This window comes from Trichomycterus rosablanca, chromosome 1 (genome assembly GCF_030014385.1).
Source record: "Trichomycterus rosablanca isolate fTriRos1 chromosome 1, fTriRos1.hap1, whole genome shotgun sequence".
Lineage (NCBI taxonomy): Eukaryota > Metazoa > Chordata > Actinopteri > Siluriformes > Trichomycteridae > Trichomycterus > Trichomycterus rosablanca.
The window spans coordinates 66421426-66441369 of NC_085988.1; the positions used below are offsets into that span (position 1 = coordinate 66421426).

At 36.7% G+C, this 19944-nt stretch overlaps 1 protein-coding gene across 1 annotated transcript in view; it reads right to left on the reverse strand.

Annotated features, from left to right (window-relative positions):
- Positions 1-19944, reverse strand: part of plxna4 (plexin A4) — a 317539-nt gene that overhangs the window by 47264 nt on the left and 250331 nt on the right. The window contains exons 13-22 of the mRNA XM_062995348.1: positions 14329-14480; positions 11538-11655; positions 9863-9999; positions 9190-9357; positions 8720-8813; positions 5682-5921; positions 4718-4864; positions 3815-4049; positions 2068-2210; positions 718-986 (exon numbers count right to left, since the gene is read on the reverse strand). Coding sequence (XP_062851418.1) covers positions 718-986; positions 2068-2210; positions 3815-4049; positions 4718-4864; positions 5682-5921; positions 8720-8813; positions 9190-9357; positions 9863-9999; positions 11538-11655; positions 14329-14480 — 1703 coding nt within the window. The remainder of the gene's footprint in view (positions 1-717; positions 987-2067; positions 2211-3814; positions 4050-4717; positions 4865-5681; positions 5922-8719; positions 8814-9189; positions 9358-9862; positions 10000-11537; positions 11656-14328; positions 14481-19944) is intronic.

Below are 19944 nucleotides of genomic sequence, written 5' to 3' on the forward strand. Positions count from 1 at the left end.
GTCAGTTTGAGAAACTGATTCACGCTGAAGATTTGAAATCAAAGCAATGGCTTCCAAAGAATGTGGAAGCATTTGCAGTGTTTACAAGAATGACCTGAAACATAGAGAGCTCTCTTGATTCTGGCTGAGTTTTCTTAAATAGCCCCAGAATCAAGCGTGGCACATTAGCGCTCATATAATAATAATACATTTTATTTATATAGCGCTTTTCAAGATACTCAAAGACGCTCATATAACATAAGCTGCTAAAAAACAGTTGTAGCCTAGTGGTTAAGATAATGGACTAGTAATCAAAAGGTTGCTGGTTCAAGCCCCACCACTGCCAGGTTGCCACTGGCTCTTGAGCAAAGAGCAAAGAGCAAAGAGCCTTAACCCTAAATTGCTTAGACTGTATACTGTCACAGTACTGTAAGTCGCTTTATATAAGCGTGTCTGCTAAATGCTGAAAATGAAATTAAATGAACTGAAAAGTGTGAATAAATGTGTGTGTTTTTGTGTCTGCCGTGTGATGGACTGATGACCTGTCCGGGGTGTTTTCTTGCCTTTCTTGCCATGATTTGGACTCTTCACAACCATGACCAATACAAAGCGATAGTAAAACAGACAATGAATAAATGAATATGTTCTAAAATATTTTGCCAAATTCTGGATACATGAGTAAATAAGGAATATCGTACAGTATATGTGTGCGATGAGTGCATGTTGCTGTTCTCTTACCTCCGAAGCAGCAGTTTCGGGTGGTTTTTGCTTTCCAGGTTTTTGTCAATGAGGTCAGACAGAAGGTGTTTGAGTACATCAGTAGCATACTCCAGCTTACTCTGCAGCACAGTCATGATGAGAGAGGCTACATTGCCACGGTCTCTCATTGAAAAGCCTCGCTGAGACTCCAGGGTACGGATAAAGGAAAGCAAGAAAACTTTGTTGTTGATAAGCTGACTGAAAAGCTTTAGACCCTTCTCCACTTGCTCCTGCCTGTAACCTGGCACCTATAAAATCAATAACAAACATCATAGTGGTGAGGCAGCTGAGAGAAAAAATAGAAATAAAAAATGTCAGTACTATATGTGTGTAAGATGTTCATTATCAAAGTACATTATCGTTATCTTTTAAGACCCAAAATTACTACCAGTTTTTATTGTATTTCATGCTGTAAACATGTATCATTTGACAGATTATCCAGCCAATATCAATCAGCCAATGTTATGCCTTTGACATTTTGCATAAACTGAATAAAGTAGGCTTGGTTACCATAAGAATGTCAAAGGATCAGAACTGTAAAAATGAAAATGGCACTGGAGCCTCCCTAGAGAGAGTGTCTAAACTCAACAGCTAATGATTAACAATTAATAATGCAGGGGTGACGTAAAACATGCCATTTGTGCCATCAATAACCATTACAAACCTGTCAGTGGCCAGAGGTTAGCTGACTGCAACTCTAATTAGATCTGATTTCAGTATAAACTTCTCCAGAGAGCTGGGATGTTTATTTCCAATTAAATCTTCATTAACGTAGCTTATCAAAACCAGAGCTCATCAAAGTGTAAGGACAGTATCCTTGGCTATGAGCATGAGCCCTCCTTTCTGCCGAGATTCAATTAGCAATGCCCAATCACTGTCAAGACTTGGTATAAATAAACTGTAGTGTGTCATAGACTTCATTCTATTAGGCTTTTAATTTTCATCCCTGTGTTCAGAAAACAGTTGTGTCATATCATTACTGTGATTAACAAGTAAGTAAGTGTGAAGCTCTAAACAGCTCATTAAAAGTAAAATATTTTGTCCGTCATTATGAGGTGTCTGTATGTGTTAAGATACTATCAGTACTGGGAACCATATTTGCAGAGCCAGGTAGATCTTGGTAGTAGATTAGCAAGAGAGAGAGAGGCTGGAAATGGTCTAATTTATTTTCTTACCAAGACTGACCGAATGTAAGTCAAATTTTTTAAACAAAAATAGCATCAGTATGCAAGACCAAAGAAATAATTTAAAAAATATAATAATTTAACTATTACTCCCTCATATCGAATATATTAGCGAAAAGTAATAGAGCTCCAGAAGATGGCTAACCTCCAAGTCTTTAAGTACAGGGTGCTCCTCAATTCCAGGAAAGAGAACTCGCATGGTGTAGGTTCTGTAGTCCAGGAAAGGAATGCCAGCTCCATCCAGGTCACTGGTCAATTCATTAATGTCTGTCTGCAGCTCTGCAAATGCTGTGAAAAACATCATAAACAACTTTAGTGCTTAATATTAAAAATCACAAAATGTTTCAGTTATTGAAGGTCTAGTATTCTGAACATTGTTTCATTGATTCTGAACATGTTTTTGCAATTAAATGCTAGTGTAAAAACATAAAAGCTGTACCAACGGCCTCAAATGCTACTAAAACTCTATTTCAAGCCTGAATTTGTCAATACCATACAGATGAACTTGGTGGGTATTCTATTACAGACTGCAGTCCATCTGTTGTTCTGTACACTCTGTACTCCCCTATAAGACACCATAGTTCTCAGCACTGTAGTGAAACTAACATGGTAACAACATGGTAGTTTGTGTTGCATTTGTATAAGTGTATCACATGCAACAGGTTGCTGGGATTTTTAAAGACTTCAGTGTCAATGCTGGGAGGAGAATAGTGGTCCAACCAAACTACAAAGCCAACAACATCCTGTGATCAGAAAGTGTTTACTAATAAAAAAAATAAAAGGATGATAGATTTGGTTTCATTACTGTGTTGGTGTCATTGGAGTGCTAATAATGGTTTACCACCTAAACATCATCTAGTCAGTGGGGGTCTCCCATTTGATTGATAGATGGGGGACAGAGAGGAACAGTGGTAGCCTAGTGGGTAGAGCTTTGGGCTATCAGTTGAAAGGTTGAGAGTTTGAATTCCTGCTGTGCCATGCAGCCACTGTTGGGTCCTTGAGCATAGCCCTTAACCCTCTCAGCTCCAGGGGCGCCATAATACAGCTGACCCTACACTCTGACCCCAGCTTCTCTGCGAAAAAACTATTTGTACTATACACGTGTATATGTATACATGGCAAATAAAAGCATGCTATTCTATTCTGTTCTGCAAAATGTACATAGTATCAGATTGGCTACAATCAGTAATTGTATACCCACAATGGTTATCTGTATGGTAGGTGTAGCTCATAGAATAATCAGTAAACATATGTATCAGATAGGTGTAGCTTATTAAATGTACATATGAATAGTAGGTATACAGTTACAGTTATAAGTGTAATTATTTATCATTGCACCTGCACTTTACACAACTGTCATACATATATATGTATAGTTATAGTTATTTTTTTCACCATCCTTATATAGTTATAGTTACAGCTGTATAGTTATTATTTACACATCCTTTATCCCAGTACTGTTATTACTAATATATACCTAACTAATCTTATTATTATTACTGTTATTATTATAATACATATTCATTTTTACTAATATGCTTATTGTTATTATTGCTATTATGTATATAGTAATATGTACATAGATATAATTTCATATATGTAACTAGCTATAGTTATAACTATATTCATATTAATCATAGGTATATGTTACTAATATTCTCTGTCTTTTTGCACAATGCTACTATTTGCACTTCTGGTAGATGCTAACTACATTTCGTTGCCTGTACCTGTACTAAGCAATGACAATAAAGTTGAATCTATCTATCTATCTATTTTTTGATATATTACTGATATGATCGTGTCACATGGGCTATAATATAATTCAATAAAAGAAACAAATCTTTAATATACAAAGTTTAATCCTTCCCATATTCACTGCACCCACAACCTACCTTCTTTACACTCTAGTGCCACTCGACATTCCAGGTTGTCCATCTGCATCTGCAGGCGTTTAAGGGTCAGGTCACTCTCACGGGACTTGCGCTTGTAGGCAATGAGTACAATGATGATGAAGAGGATGAGGAGACATCCAGCTCCAGCGATGCTGATGATGGCAGTGCTGCTGAGAGGGCTGTCAGAGGTTATGTGGACCACGCCTGGGGAAAACTCAATGCCACCCACACGGGCCTGATAAACACAAATAATAATATACCTTAATTTTGACAATCAGATCAATTTATTTGATTTTAGCTCACTATTTTTTTAAAATCAAAGTAGAAGCATAAAGCCATCCCTGAGACTTAACAGACTTTGATGTTAGCTTAGAAGCTAGCTTTTGCTTAGTTACCTAAGCTTTACTTTATGTTTGATAATACAAATCTACACTTTTTGGGATTCCAAGCTCTACACAGACAAACTAAACTAAAAAGGGATACTTGATGACCAAATACATGAAAAATATTTACTAACAAGTTTGACAATTTCATTTTGTTAGTGCATTTACATACAATGTAGGGTATTCAGGCATTTTCCTATTCAATTTCAAAGCTAACAGAACCAACAGCAGATGGCCCACAATGCCGGCTGTGTTTGTATGTTTGTGATGGTAAACCGATCTGTGACTATATCTGCCATTCGTCTGTCAGCAGGCCAGGTGGTGTCAGCCTAGCGTTTTCACTCCAGATCAAAAATAGAAGCATTATTTGATTTTGCTAAGCTGTAATAACTTACTGAGATGCTATTTGCTCTGCCTCCACCTGCCTTTAAGGCTGAACTGTAATCACAATACTACGCTAATCCGTTGATGAACGAGGGATCTGCGGATGTGAATAATCCACAATGCTGCGCTCACTTACCAGAACCTTATGGCGTCCAGTTAGATTAGGTGATTCACACAGCAGCTGGGTGTCAGATACGGTCAGGGCACAGGGTTTTTCTCCGATCAGAACTGTGTAGTTTAGTTTCCCATTGCCACCAGGAGTAGAGGGGAGAAAATTCCTGCCCTAAAACACATTAAGAAGCCAAATGGTTTGGTTTTATACCAAGCTGGGAAAAAAAGGTTTCAATCAGACCAATGGCATAGTAAAATGATGTTAGCCTAGTGTATTTACAGTGTGTTAAAGCTATTAATATAGCATTTTTTGTTATAGATTACCGTTTAGAAATGTATTGTCAAGTTTGTAGTATTGTAAGGACCTTTAAATGATCTACAAATTGGCTTTGATTCCAACGTAGTATTGGTTGGTGCATAAGACTGGATATGTGCAGGGCCTAAAATTACCCAGACTGATAGTGGGTAAAAGTTATCACTTGCAAGAACTTATTAATGAATGAGCCCCTTTCAATAGCAACATCACATTGTGACTGGCAAACATAACAATAAAGCTCTTCTTCCATCAGTTTACTTCATGCCTTGATGTAAATTATGAATACTTTATGGTTTTTGTGACATATTGGTACAGGAGTGTCGGTCCTGTACAGCTCTAGGGTACCTGGAGACCTGGGTTCAAAACTCACCTCTAATCAATATCTGTGGGGAGTTTGCTCTCACTGTGTCCAACTGGGTTCTGTCCAATTTGTCACCTACCTTCCAAAACCATTTCCAAGTTAGAATAGCTGTTCTAAATTCTCCTTTACTGGTTAATTACCTGTCCAGTGCCAGACCAGCTGCACCCTAAATAACGTCTTATTACAGTTGTACGAATGAAACTTATGAATTTGGTTTGAGAAACAATACTAATATTTTAAATAAACAATGATATCATTATTGTTTGGTATTGTGTTGAGTAGTAAAATGATGAGGATAAAATCGTCACATACCTTCAGAATAATGGGAGATCCTGGCTTTAGTTCCTGCACCCCAGAGGGACTTAGAGGCTCAAACACTGGGTTGGGATAGTAGAGAAAGTTGATATTTTTAAGGGCCAGCACAGCCTGCACATTGTCGAGAATGAAGCCAAATTCATCTGGTTTTTCAACCACTTCCTTCTGCCTGCTTAAGCCACCTGGAAGTGCCGGGGCCTGGCACAGCATAGTGGTGGGATTCAACACATGGCAAAACTGTAAATGAGACAAAGAATTAAGGAATCAATTAACTAAATACACTGGTTTTAACAATAAGTTGCATTAACAGATAAAGAATTAATGGATTCAAAGTGAGATGTATGAACAAAGTTTAATAATACATTTAATAATGCAAGTAACAGGACACTTTAACACACCTATACTGTTTGTATGCAGTGTGTTAACATTATGTGTTAACAGGGCTAACATTATGTGGGGACCTGAAGCACAAACAGATCCACACCCTTACTGAAAGTGAGTGCAGAATTATTGGCATTTTTTAAATAGAGGCGTTGATGTGTGCTGTTTGGGTGGTGACTCACTTCTTACTGACTAACCACACTCTCCTCTGCTTGCTGAAGAAAAGCTCAACACCCTCACCTATTCCCTTTCCTTTATCTCTCACTTACTTGTTCTCTTCCCTTATCACATTGAGACTTTTCCTCCCTTCTGTAATAACATATCAGCTTAACTGTACTGTCACCGTCAGGCTGCTGCTGTATTGCATTAATCACATTCATGTGCCTTTCTTTTTTGCCGTGAACTAAATCCCTAAAAGTTCATGCATAGTTGCAGCTCACTTGAAAAACGTCTAAATTTGAATCGATGTTCTAACAAATCCTAAGCAATAAAAGAGAGTTATCTGATTCTTGATTTATAAGAGTACTCCTGACTCCACCATAATTTAGAAGAGGTTGAGCAGTGTCCTTAAGAGTCAGGTGTTAAAAGGAGTTAGTTAGAGAGTGCTTATCTTCTCATATATCAATATATTCTATTAATATACAAAACAGTTTAAATGATAAATAGCTGTTTCAGTTATATTGTTCAGCTAAAATAATATACGATTTATTAAATTATTTGTTACATTTAATCCACAGTAAAATAATTGAATTTATATTATTTTTGATATGAAAACAAAAAAAATAATAAACAAAGTAATAAATAAATAAGACAACTGTATTGTACTGTATAGCTGATGGGATCTTGTTAAAAACACAACAAAAATTATGAGAACATAAAACTGACAAGATATCTCTGTCATTAATAGAATTTTTTTTTAATATATAATTTTACTCCTACTTCTACTGTCTGCTTAATATGTACTTAAATGTAAAGGATTGAAAAAAATCTGGATGGTGAAAATTATTAGTACTAATTAATACTTAAATATGAAATGAAGAACACAATGTAAAAATATATATATAATTTAATTTATTATTACTTTTAGTCTTATTTATCTAAAGTGCTGTTGTGGTTGTGGTATTTTCATAGACTGGAGTATTAGCTGAAAGAACTTTACCTGGTAGATTCTTTATCTACTATACAGTTATATTATCAGAAGTAATATACAATCAAGAAGCAACACTGGATCTTTGTTGATATGGCTATTAGGGTTTTTAACGCATGTGTGTGTTTCAATGGTTTTAACTACCTGATTCAGCTGCAAAGTTGCATTAGCAAGCACTGGAGGCGGTTACCATATACTGCAGATAGGGGGAGCCACATTTCAAAACATCCTCTCAGCGCTGTGTTCTCTTTCTAAACTATGAGATGCTATTACAGCCAAAGAGGAACAAGAGTGCCCCAAACGGCTCTATACAAAAGCACTGAATAAAAGTGAGGGGAATTTTCGGCTCTGTTTTGAGAAGCAGCGTGCCAGTGCCTTATCATATCGCGGCTACAGGTGCCGAATGTGCTTGTGTGGAAGATAGGGCAGCAAGATAGCATTTCAGCCTTTTGTCTTTGCAGACTTTCAATCAGGTCTCTGTGAATGCAAGCCTGCCATGGATCTATGAGTCCATTCTGTATAAAGGCAACAAGATACTCCTGTCTACTGTGTTATAAGGTTTTCCTGCCTCCATCACAAAGCAAAGGGGGCATTGTTGCCACTGTTGGTGGGTTCGGCTCTCCTATGCTCAGGCTCCGTTTCGCTTCATGTCTTTTATTCTTTAGTTTTGTAATTCTCTGTTCTGCTGCTGCATTTCTGTAGCCAACTCTGTGTTCACTGTATCTGGAAATGTAAAGCTGATGAAATGACCCATTAACGGGCAATGTGGTTCATAGGCCCCTTTGTGTGGAAAAGAGGGGTACTCAGTGACCACAAATCACCCTTTTTCGGGGTCTGTCTGGGTCAAAATGCTTCACTTTCACTTTTTGCTTAGACTGAAACGATACCCAACCTTTATATGCTTGACCGTGCAGTGGGTACCTTTATGTGCTTGACCCAATTTCTCCTAATACAATCAGGAAATATATTATATTCATTAATTGAGACAATTTTGAGGTCATTTGGATAAAAATAGCAATTTAGTTCCATCCATCCATCCATCCATCCATTGTCTGATTTACCACTGTAAGGGTTGAGGTGGGACAAACACCTATGACAGGTCGCTAGTCCATGACAGGGCACACACACACACACACACACACACACACATTCAAACACTCACACTTGGGACAATTTTTTGTAGCTCTTATTGGCCTGATTGCATGTCCTGTAAACATAGTGAGAACACCACACAGTAAGGACCCTCAAATTCAGCACTTTTGACAGCGCTAATAACTGCGCCATTGTGCCCTTCAATAACCTCCCAAACTACAGTATTTAAAAACAGTGCCTATGTGAAACTAACAAGACATACCACAAATTGTCATGTCACTCATAACTATGATTTTGTAAACTTAGTTTTGAAACCTCATTGCTGTAACATTAACCAAATGGCCTGGGTCTATTAAATAATGGTTGATGTCATAAAGAAAATACAGTATATCGGTTTAACATTGATTAAACTTACATTAGTCGTCTCCTGGTTGTTGTACTTGGCTCTGATTTGTGGGTTCTGAATGATGTCCAGGTTGGTACCAGTCACTGTCACTGGAGTATTTCCACTATAAAACATGTCATAAGATTTTATATTTTATTAATCAGTAAAGAAATGTGAGTGTATATTCCTCTGTGCACGTCTAACCAGCATTTAAACCCTTGGTTTGCAACAAAGTCAGGTACACTAATAAGGCTAGTTACCAGGATGGGACCTAATACAATGTTGGGGTGATTACTAGGAGGATTCATGTTTAAATAGAAGCCTTTAAAAGAATACGGCATCATTGTGACACATGATAAATAATAAATAATAGAATAGTTATACAACATCAGTGAGTAAAGTCAGTTTGCAAGAAAAAGTAAAATTGGCATTTTATATATCAAGGTAAACCAATAATGAGTGTAAATAGGGCTTTGATTGCTTATCTGAAGCTGGCATACCTGAAAATACTCCATTCTTGTTCCAGTTTTGTTATAGTGGGATCCTCTACATACTCAAATCTGAGGTCCTTATGGACATGAGCCTTGTCAACATACACTGATACGGATACATTTCCATAGCCTTGCGTGGATGCATGAGAACGGCATGTGATCCACTGTCCTCCTCTTCTGCACGATCAAACAAACACAGTATTTGAATAATACAATGTATTATACTAATTAACACTCATTAATTACCATTTATAATGACTTGATCTGGTAACGCTTGTCAGTGGCATGTGAAGGGGCATGCTGGCTTCTTGTTAGGACAAAAAAAATCATTAATAATGAGTAAATGAACATTAACCTTCAAGCTCATTTCCACAACACAATATTGTTAAGACAATTAGTCTCGTTCCATAAATTATGTGACAATGCAATAATAAATAATTAAAAATTAAAACACATTAAGGCAAACAAGCAATGTGCTAAAATTAATACTTTCCCCCATGACCAGCACATCTACAGCCATAGCAAAACTGAGGTGTGATTGCTATTGCCATTAATAATTAAGAATCAGAAACTCAGCCTGGTCTTGATGTCTCAATGTTTTATCATGCTACCACCCTATCCACCCACCCTTATTTATGTAAACAATGCCCTTTTTTAGACAGTATTGATGATTGGATACTACCTTTGAAAAGTGCACTTCTGGTCCTTAAACATGATGGAGACATTACTTCCAGAGTCCAGGTTGCTTCCTGTGATGTTGACGATGGTGCCTCCAGACACAGGTCCACGGTTAGGCTTTAGAGACAGCAGTCTGGGGACCTGTACAGGTTTATAGAAAACTTAAAAATGCTTTGTTCTAGATTTCTAAATAGCTCTAAAACATCTTAGATAACTGATTCTGTTTGTATGTCAAAATATCATTAATGGATGGTGAGATCCCAGAAATTACAGACCGGGTAATTAGATGCCCTCCTACAACAAACTGTGTCTTAAATACACGCATGTTTTTACTTGTGACTTGGCAACTTTCAACCTTGACCAACCTGTTAGCTATGTAATAATGCTATCTATACAAAATTAAGATATTAATCATGAAAATATTTTGACACATTTTTCTACTATAAAACACACGAGACTAAAATTATATTTGTCTGTAAAGCTGAAATCTACTTAAAAAACTAAGAATTTATCTTTCAATTTGAATTTATCAGTCAATTTTAAGTATCTAAGACATCAATTTGCATAACTACTGCTCTGGATTAGATAGTTTTAATCTCAGGTAATATTAATATAAATATATATTGACAAGTTTGGCTATTATTAAATGTATCTCTGAGAAAATGCTAATTAATTTAAGACTCCAATACTAAAACCTTACTTGACTATAACTATAACAAACATGAAATAATGTAATATTTTCACGGGAAGCATTAGCAGGTAGCAGCAGGAAATTGGATCATTTTTAAAAACATATTTATTAATATTCTTCAACTGCCTGCTTTTAATGAGAGTAAAAATGATTATAGACAGATTTGTATTAATTAAGCATCACAAATTAAAAGCTAAAACTTGACTGTGGTTGAAATAATTAAAAAACAAGCCAACTGTATTAAAGCAAGTGAAGAAAACTGCAAATTTAGATTGGCTTGTTTACATTTCTCCTGATGTTTCAAGACCTTTATTCTATTACAGTCTTTACAGCTCATGAATAAAAACATGACAGACTTTGTAAGTAAATGAATAGCATCTTATACTGCAATTACACTACTAGTTTACTCTGTAACCACTAAAGCAAAAATTTTACCACATGCACCCATGCAGAGACACTTTCAACAATTAGCAAAACTTTAGAGTGGCTTTGATAACTACCTTTAAAATTTCTTAGATAAGACAATTTTATATGAATTCCTCTCATAATCCTGTGACAATATTGTACAGAAGCAATGAAAGTCATCAACGTATGTGTAAAACCAATAGTGGGGCATATTATATGAGGCTAATGGGGCCAATTACAGTGCAAATCAATAAAAGGGTCACAGCTTGGCCCATATTCCTCTGATTTAAGTGTTTTCTATTGGCTTGTGTGGAGGAGAGATAGGACAGAGGTTTTATGGGCAGCTTTTCTGTGCCTGATCACATATTCATTACCATCCCTCTCTGTGATAACATTACAGCCAGTGCATAAGAGGACTGCACAGACCAAGTCTCTGATCTTTATTAGGTGATGCCACAATAAATCCAAGTACAATTAAGCCTGTAATTGGCAAAGGGCTTTAAATGTACAGCAATAATTAAAAATCCAAGTCTCTCAATTTTCTAACACACTGTAAATTATGATATCAGAAAGCACAACTTACCACAAAGTAGTAGTACTTTGAAAAACTGGCCATGAATTCAGGCTGGCATTCCCCGATGCACACTTCAACGTTTCCGGCAAACTGACTCGCCTCTGCTTTTCCCATCTCACAAACAATCCTGTAAAATGTGCACATAAAATCAGAGGTTATGGGCAGAAGCAACCACACTTCTCCAAACAGTCAAACAGTGTATTAGTACTTTGTTTCTTTTAGTTCACTTTTGTGAAATTTTTTATGCTGTCAAGCATAAAAGCAAAATTAAGCTAGTTAATTAATTAAAAAATTAAAAAAATTAATGCATCTGGCTTTGGTATATTAACTATATTTGTACACTTATCTTACATTTTTAATTGAAAAGGCTAATAATATGGTTAATAATAATCACTTTGTGGTAAACTTGTATAATGACTGTCTAATTACACTGCATTATAGGTAGTGCTACCATGCAGTGTAATTTAATTTTTAATTGGTCCTAGAGTTCTGCAGTGGAGTTATTTTGCTATTTCTGCTTCATAATGTTCTCTGTTATCTTTAATACTAAATTGTACTGAAGTAGTTATTTGCTCCATCAAATGAATTTGGAATTAGTATCTGTAGCATCATTACAGGAAGACATGAAAATGAGTTAAAGTTATTATTATTATTATTGTTATTAGTTATAGTAGTATAAGTAATAATAATAAAAGTAGTTTCGGTAGTAGTGCTAGAATATTCTTGGAGTGGAAAATGTGACCTCAATAATGGATGCAGCTTAAGCCGATCAGGTGGCACAGCAGTAAAATACGCTAGCACACCAGAGCTGGGATTTTGAATACATCATATTGAATCTCAGCTCTGCCATCTGGCTGGGTGGCTGCATGAACAATGATTGTCTGTTGTTCATAGGGTAGGACAAGCCAGATAGGGACTCATTATGACACAGAGTCGAGGAATAATGATGATCAGGGTGTGGCTCTCCGTGCACAAAGCTGATCGGCATATGAATTTGCCTTGTGCAGATAAAAACATACGTCTCGCTCTCCTCCACCGGAACGGGGGTCAGCTCCAGTGGAGAGGAAGCATAACGCAATTGGGTATACATTAGACACGCTAAAATCGGGAGAAAAAGGGAGAAAATGCATAAAAAAAAATAATGGATGTAGCTTTAATTGTGTTGTTAATGTCCTTTGGTTTGCAGTTTGTAGTATGATTAGCTATATTTCTTAGAATTTTTGTAAAGTAACTTGTAGCTTAACTAACTATATTTAAAAGAAGCATAACTGTCTCAAAGTGCATGCAATTCAATCTGCAGGTAAAGCAGTGCATGCTTGTACTTGCAATGACCATAGAAAATAAAAAATTCAAAGATTCATGCAATTAAATGCTAAAAAGGTTTTATAAATTATGTAATACTCTAGCAGCAGACCAGACTTGTTTATTGTACATACAGAATGTATTTTATAGTTTAGTATTTTGCCTAAATTGGACTGCCTCTGCAGTCAGAGAAAATGCTCTAAAAGCAGTACTAACATTTTAGATGCTTTATTAGAGTGTTCATGGGGTGACTGCAGGGTTAAAGTTAATACAGTTTGTAATCTGCTCATTCTGTGACAAACCACACTTATCACACAGAGCCATAAGAGGCTTTTAAGGCAACACACATACTGCTACACAAGGCTGCTAGACTTTCGTCAGAACAAAATAATGATTTTTTTCCGGTAAACTGTAATAATAAAAGAATCATTTCTGGTCCCCTAAAATCAGCACGGTTCTTCAAATCCGCACAGAATAACATGTAATAACTACTTTTGTCCTGACCTGGGATTAAAAGTTGCTTTAATATTCCTCTCAGCTTTACTTCTGATCCTATCAACCACCAGAATTCAACAGTGGGATTAAGGCAACACATGGCTGGTTTGGATGGGGCTAAGACAGGCCTACTGGCTCAATGTAGAAACACACATGATCAAGGACTAAACTTATTATTCAGATATATAAACTTTTTTTGGAATAATGCAGCTCTACATCAGTTCTCTTTCTGTGCTATTTTAAAGAGGTACAGTGGTACCTTGAAACTCAACGTCAATTGATTCTGGGTCTGGTGTTGAGTTTAAAAGGCGTTGAATTTCAAGGTATTATTACCATAAGGATGTATGGGAAACCTGTTAATGCGTTCCATGGTCCCGTGGACTTGCATATATTTTAGGCTTATGTAAAATAATGGGGTTGTTTTTGACACTTATACACTGAAAATAACACAAATTGAATATAAAAACACTGAAATTAAAAGCTGATTCTCACAATTTCTCAGAACCCCGAGCTGTAACACAAGTTTAAAAGTGAAACAGTGAGGCAAATCCAGCTACACACAGATACATATGGACGCCGAGCACTGAACAAAGTGACTGTTCATTGTTAATTTGAAATTAAATAAACTAAAATTTCTCAAGAAAGAGCGTTGAGTTTCAAAGATTTTGAGTTTAGGGGACGTTGAGTTACAAGGTACCACTGTATTATATAAATAAACATTTTCACTAAACACTTCATCCTGGTCATCCACCTTTTCACTCACTCACACTAAGGGGCAATTTAGAGCAAACATTCTACCAAATGCAGATTTTATTTAGAATATTTTTTGTTTTGTTGAATACATTTTGTTTTTCAAATGCAAAAAACCCAGATCACAAATTCCAGACCCTGTGCCAGATCTGCAAATTTAGAATCATGTGTTAAATTAATTCTTATGGTTCTAATTTAATTATATCTGAAGGAATGCTGGAAGGGAAATATGGTCAGAATGATTGAAACTCACTGTTCTGCAGGGATGTACCCCTCCGGTACAGGTTTGCACTCCACCTCGGCCACCTTCACATTGCCTTGAATCTCGTGGAAATTCAGGCCAAGGTTCTCCCCACGGATTGTAACCAGCGTGCCCCCCTCCCGAGGCCCTCGCAGCGGGGTAATCTGCAGGCACACAAAACCCACCATTACAAGCTTGCAAACAATCATCATCAAAGCCTTGATCCAAACAGACGACAACATGTGCGCATCCCACCCCTCCGTGATCACCATGGTTGGTACGAGCCAGCAGGATTTGGAAGCTGACTCAGTTCCCTGCTCTCTCTCTTTGCTGCACCTGTGAGAGATTCAGTTTAGCAGGATAATTGGACCTCTCTCTGTCAGGCCTACAAAGCTTCCAGTGAACATGCTTTCCGATGAATAATGATGAGATACGAACCCAGCTGAGCCTCGTCTATAGTGGAAAATCAGCAGTGATTATATATAAAGACATATTGTTCAGAGAAAGATGCAACATCAGCAAACAAACTTATGCATACCGCACATGAAAGACCTGAGGGAAAAGTTAGTTCTTTTGATCTGATCTGAACTGCAAAGCCGGGTAGAATGTGGGAAAAACAGTTATTACTGAGTACTGAATATATCGTTCTGGATGTATTTAATTACATATCTATTAAAATGTATCATCAGGGTGACATTCACAGCACATCTGATGTACTCTAATACACTCACTGAGCGCTTTGTTAGGTATACCCATCTTTACATACATACCTTCATTAAATATTTTATAAGCAACACCTACCATATAGATACAATTTGTGGTAAACAATTACTGTGGGTCATCTGTTGCTCTGTACACTTTATTACATTTAATCAATCAAAAGTAACCACCATAAAACCATTCTCAGCACTTTAATGACACTAAGATGGTAATTAAATTATATGGTGTGTGCTGGCACCAGTGTTGACCTACTGGCATTTTATTAGGAACATATACACTTTAATTAGAGTCTAGAGCTATTTTCTATTTTTTATGCATATAAATCTTTCTTATATTCTTTTATCAGCGGACACTTTCTGATCACAGGATGCTGTTGGCTTTGTATTTTTGGTCCAGTCACTGTTCTCCTCTAAGCATTAACATTAAGGTGTGCACCAATTCTGCAGCACCTGATACACCAATACATGTACAGCACACACTACCAAGTTATTACCATGTTATCTTTGCAGTACTGATATTGATCTACCACCCAAAAGACATTTAGTTAGTTTTATGGGGGTCCCTTGCAATGAATAAACAGCAGACAGGAGGTTAAAAGGTCTGCTGATTTAACAATCAATGAATGTATGTAATCGATGAATTTCAGATAGGTAAACCTAATAAAGCGCTCAGTGAGAGTAAGCCACTATAATTTTTAGAAGTTATGAAACAAATATTTATTTAACAAATACATAATCACAGCTACTCAAAACATATGTGTTGGAATAAAAATTTTAGAAATGACCACTCTGAAACTTTCCAAAGCTGTCACTTTGACACTGACCCATGTACAAAATATTTTAAAATAAATTCTTAGACAAGAATGCACAAATTCAACGGAATAACCTAAACAATACTTTTACTTTCATTTCATTAATTCGTTTTACTATGCGGCCCATTGTGTCATTATATATCTGAGTCAGATAGCAACTCAAAACAATGGGCGCAAGGCAGAATACTGGACAGATTATTACTCACACTCACTTTCTTAGCCACTTATCCAGTTAGGGTCGTGAGGGGGTGCTGGAGCCTATCCCAGCTACTGTGGGTGCAGGGCACACAGTAACACCCTGGACGGGGCGCCAATGCATAGCAGGGCAGACACACACACACACACACACATTCACTTATAGGGCAATTCAGTGTCTTCAATTAATCTGACTGCATGTTTTTGGACTGTGGGAGGAAACCGGAGTTCCCGCGGGAAACCCACGCAGACACGGTAAGAGCATGGAGATCAAACCCAGGACCTTCTTGCTGGACAATTTATTATTCACCTAGTTACTTCCACCTAGCGGCAATTTATAACAGATAATCCACCTTCTTCATGTTTTATGAGGTGGGAGGATTTTCTAGAGCAAAACACACCAAAACACTTTACAGATTGTGACAGGAAGAAAGTACGTATTGGTAACCTACTTTGCTGTGCAGTGCTCACTCTACTAGCTGCACCACAATTTTGCCCTCTGTTAATTTTTGGAAGAAAATGTGCAGTTGCAGTGCAGTTCAGTTAATTATGTGATTAATCCAAATGTCCTGCTGGTAGCTTATGTTTAATGTTCTATTAAAATATATTATAATATATTATATTATTAAAATAATACAAAGGCTTTTTATCCAAACTCCATTACGCTCATGAACAATTGAACACTACTGTACTGTTAATACTCGGGACACTTGCACATCAAAAACTACCTATTTCATTTATGTAATGGCATACACAGGATTTTCACCTTTACTTCCATTTCATATTTATATATTTTTATATTTTCTATAGTTTTTATATTGCACAAAACTGCACCTTTTTAAAATTACAATGTAAATTGCACATGCTAAATGTTTACAATGTTTTCTATGTTTACAGGTATGAATGTGTGTGTTAGAGAGAGAGTGAGCTGTGTGAATAAGATTGTCTGTATTGTATTTTTCGTGCACTGCAAGCATCTGTGTAACCAAAAACTAATTCCTTGTATGTGTGAGCATACTTGGCCAATAAAGCCCGATTCTGATTCTGATTCTGATTCTTAAAGCTGACTATACGTGTTGCTGGTATTGGCTCTTACCGCATGCAGATTAAATGTACATAGTCATGTAATATCCAAGTACTAGCTAGCAAACTAAATTGAATCTTTCCTCTAGGCTCAACTTTGAGCATTGTAAATGACACTTTAATCTTCATCAAACCCAGAGTGTAAGAGAGAGTGATAGGGAGGCAGGTGGAAATACTATCCAGACTTGAAGTGAATTCTCAGTCTTCATCCAATTGGGAAATATTCCACTGTTGTATATAGAAGAGGTCAATGAAACAGATCACACTCCATCAAGACAGCTTTGATCTGTCCCAGAGGTCAGCTCTTTGCTAGTGTACGCACAGCTGCGCTATTATCGCAATGTAGTCAGTCCATCACTCATCTTGGCAAACCTTTACAATACATCCCAAAGGGAAAGAACCATCAGTAACCGCATTGCGGCTCCTGCCATTGGCTTTTTGTTTCTGGTTCAGCTGTGATCTCACTGTAGATTTAGTGCTGGCTAATTAGTGTTGTGCTGCGAGGTCATTCTTATTACAGAACTAGTAATTAGTAATTACTAGTCATTCAGGATAAAACCAAGTAGCTAAGATTACAAGAAATGTCTGATTACATGAAGTGTCTTGGGGGGGGGGGGAAACTTTGGTTCTAACAGGGTTTTAGCAGATTTGTGTTACTGGACTGTTGTTTACTTAAACTTGAGTAACATAATGTTTACTATGGAAGCACTTCTGTAAGTCGCTCAGGATAAGCGCGTCTGCTAAATGCCAAAAATTTAAATGTAAATGATAACACAACGTTAATGGCAAAGATTTTAGGGTTTCATTTACTGTTGGTGAAGAAGGCACAATTTCTGGACCACCAAACTTTTTTTGTTTTAATTTTTGTTTCAATTTAAAGCTTTCCAGCTCTACCCCATTTTCTCCCAGTCATTACCAATTTTTTACCCACATCCATCCCTCCTTCCACCTCTTATGCTAGCAGGGAGTGAGCTGAAATCACCAAAACACACATCACCAAAACAGCCTTCTACCATCTTAGAAATATAGCCAAAATCAAGGGTCTAGTGTGCCAACAAGACCTAGAGAAGCTGATCCATGCTTTTATCTCCAGTAGGGTGGACTATTGTAATGGTCTCTTAACTGGACTTCCCAAAAAGACCATTAAACAGTTACAGCTCATTCAGAACGCTGCTGCTAGAGTTTTAACTAAGACGAAGAGAACTGAGCACATCACTCAAGTTCTAAAATCTCTACACTGGCTTCCGGTTAGTTACAGATTAGAATTTAAAGTGCTGCTACTGGTCTATAAATCACTGAATGGGTTTGCCCCAGAATACATCTCAGATATGTTTAGAGAATATAAACCTAGTAGATCTCTTAGATCCATGGACTCAGGTCAGCTAGTTGAGCTCAGAGTCCAAACTAAACATGGTGAAGCAGCATTTAGCTGTTGGGCTGCATATAACTGGAACAGACTGCCAGGAGATATTAGATGTTCCGCAAATGTAGAAATGTTTAAATCCAGGTTAAAAACTTTTCTTTTTTCTTGTGCCTATGATTGAGCTCGAAATTTTTGCTATTACCCTATTTCTTTTAGTTTTTCATGCTCTTAATAATTATTTTTATAGAGTAGTGTACATTCTAAATTGTAGTGTATATTTTACTATATTTTCTTTTAGTTTTCATGTTTTAATTGCTTATCTCTCTTGTTTTAATTTCGTATTTCCCAAATTGTAGGGTATATTTTACAATATTTTCTTTTAATTTTTCATGTTCTTAATTTTTATCTCTCTTGTTTGAATTTCATGTTGTCTTAATTGTAACTAAATGTTTGCAAGAAGTCTTTCTGAGGTTCTAGATCTCAGGAATGTTTTAATGCTTTTAATTTTTCCTTATGTAAAGCACTTTGATTTGCCACTGTGTATGAAAGGTGCTATACAAATAAACTTGCCTTGCCTTGAAATTACCTTTGAGACACAAAGCCCAACCACCACTTCTTTTTATTCCTCCTTTTTTATTATGGATTAGGTGTACAAGCTACCATATTCTGTAAACCTAGGGGCAGAATTATGTTCTTACTTGGACCTGTGATCAAACACTACATCTCCGAATGACATATTGAATATTTTAATGTCATGCCAGTGAAACTAGTTCTAGCTAAATTCCCTTTTACTGATGCTTAATCAAATCTGAATTGAAGGTACTGCTGCCTGAGTAACTACTATCAGATGAAGATGATAAAGAACTAGCAATGTATATCAGTTTTGTTAGATGTTATTAAATTATGTATTTAAACATTAGCTTGGATATCAGTTTTGGTAAAGATGGCAACTAAGTGAACAGACTTTTAATAAAAGCAAGGCTGTTTCAAACCAGCAAGAGAATAAATAAGTAGTGAATTTAGCATGTGGTGCCCTACGTTTGAATATTCCAGACAATATTATATTTTAGACTGGATTTGGTTGCCCCACATCAATGGGCTAATAAGATCTCTACCGTGACTAATCTTCTGCCTTACAATGCCCACAATTTACAGCTATCGCAGTGTATAACGCAGCTTTATTTGATAAGGACTAAGCTTGCTTCTGCAGACTGAGGAGAAAGGCCGAGCTAGCGAGGGAGCAAGTTGTCTCTTAGGGCATGATTAGATTTGTGACTTTGACAAGCTAATTGATGGCTGGTGAAGGAAAACACTTAATCATCACCCACTTCTGCTTCCACTAAGGGTTGCTCATTCGAGATGTCACTATAATGAAGGGCATCCGAATGCATTGCAACCCAAGAGTAGAAAATCCTAGAAAATGAATCATTCAATCGATTCATATATGAGTCAGAAC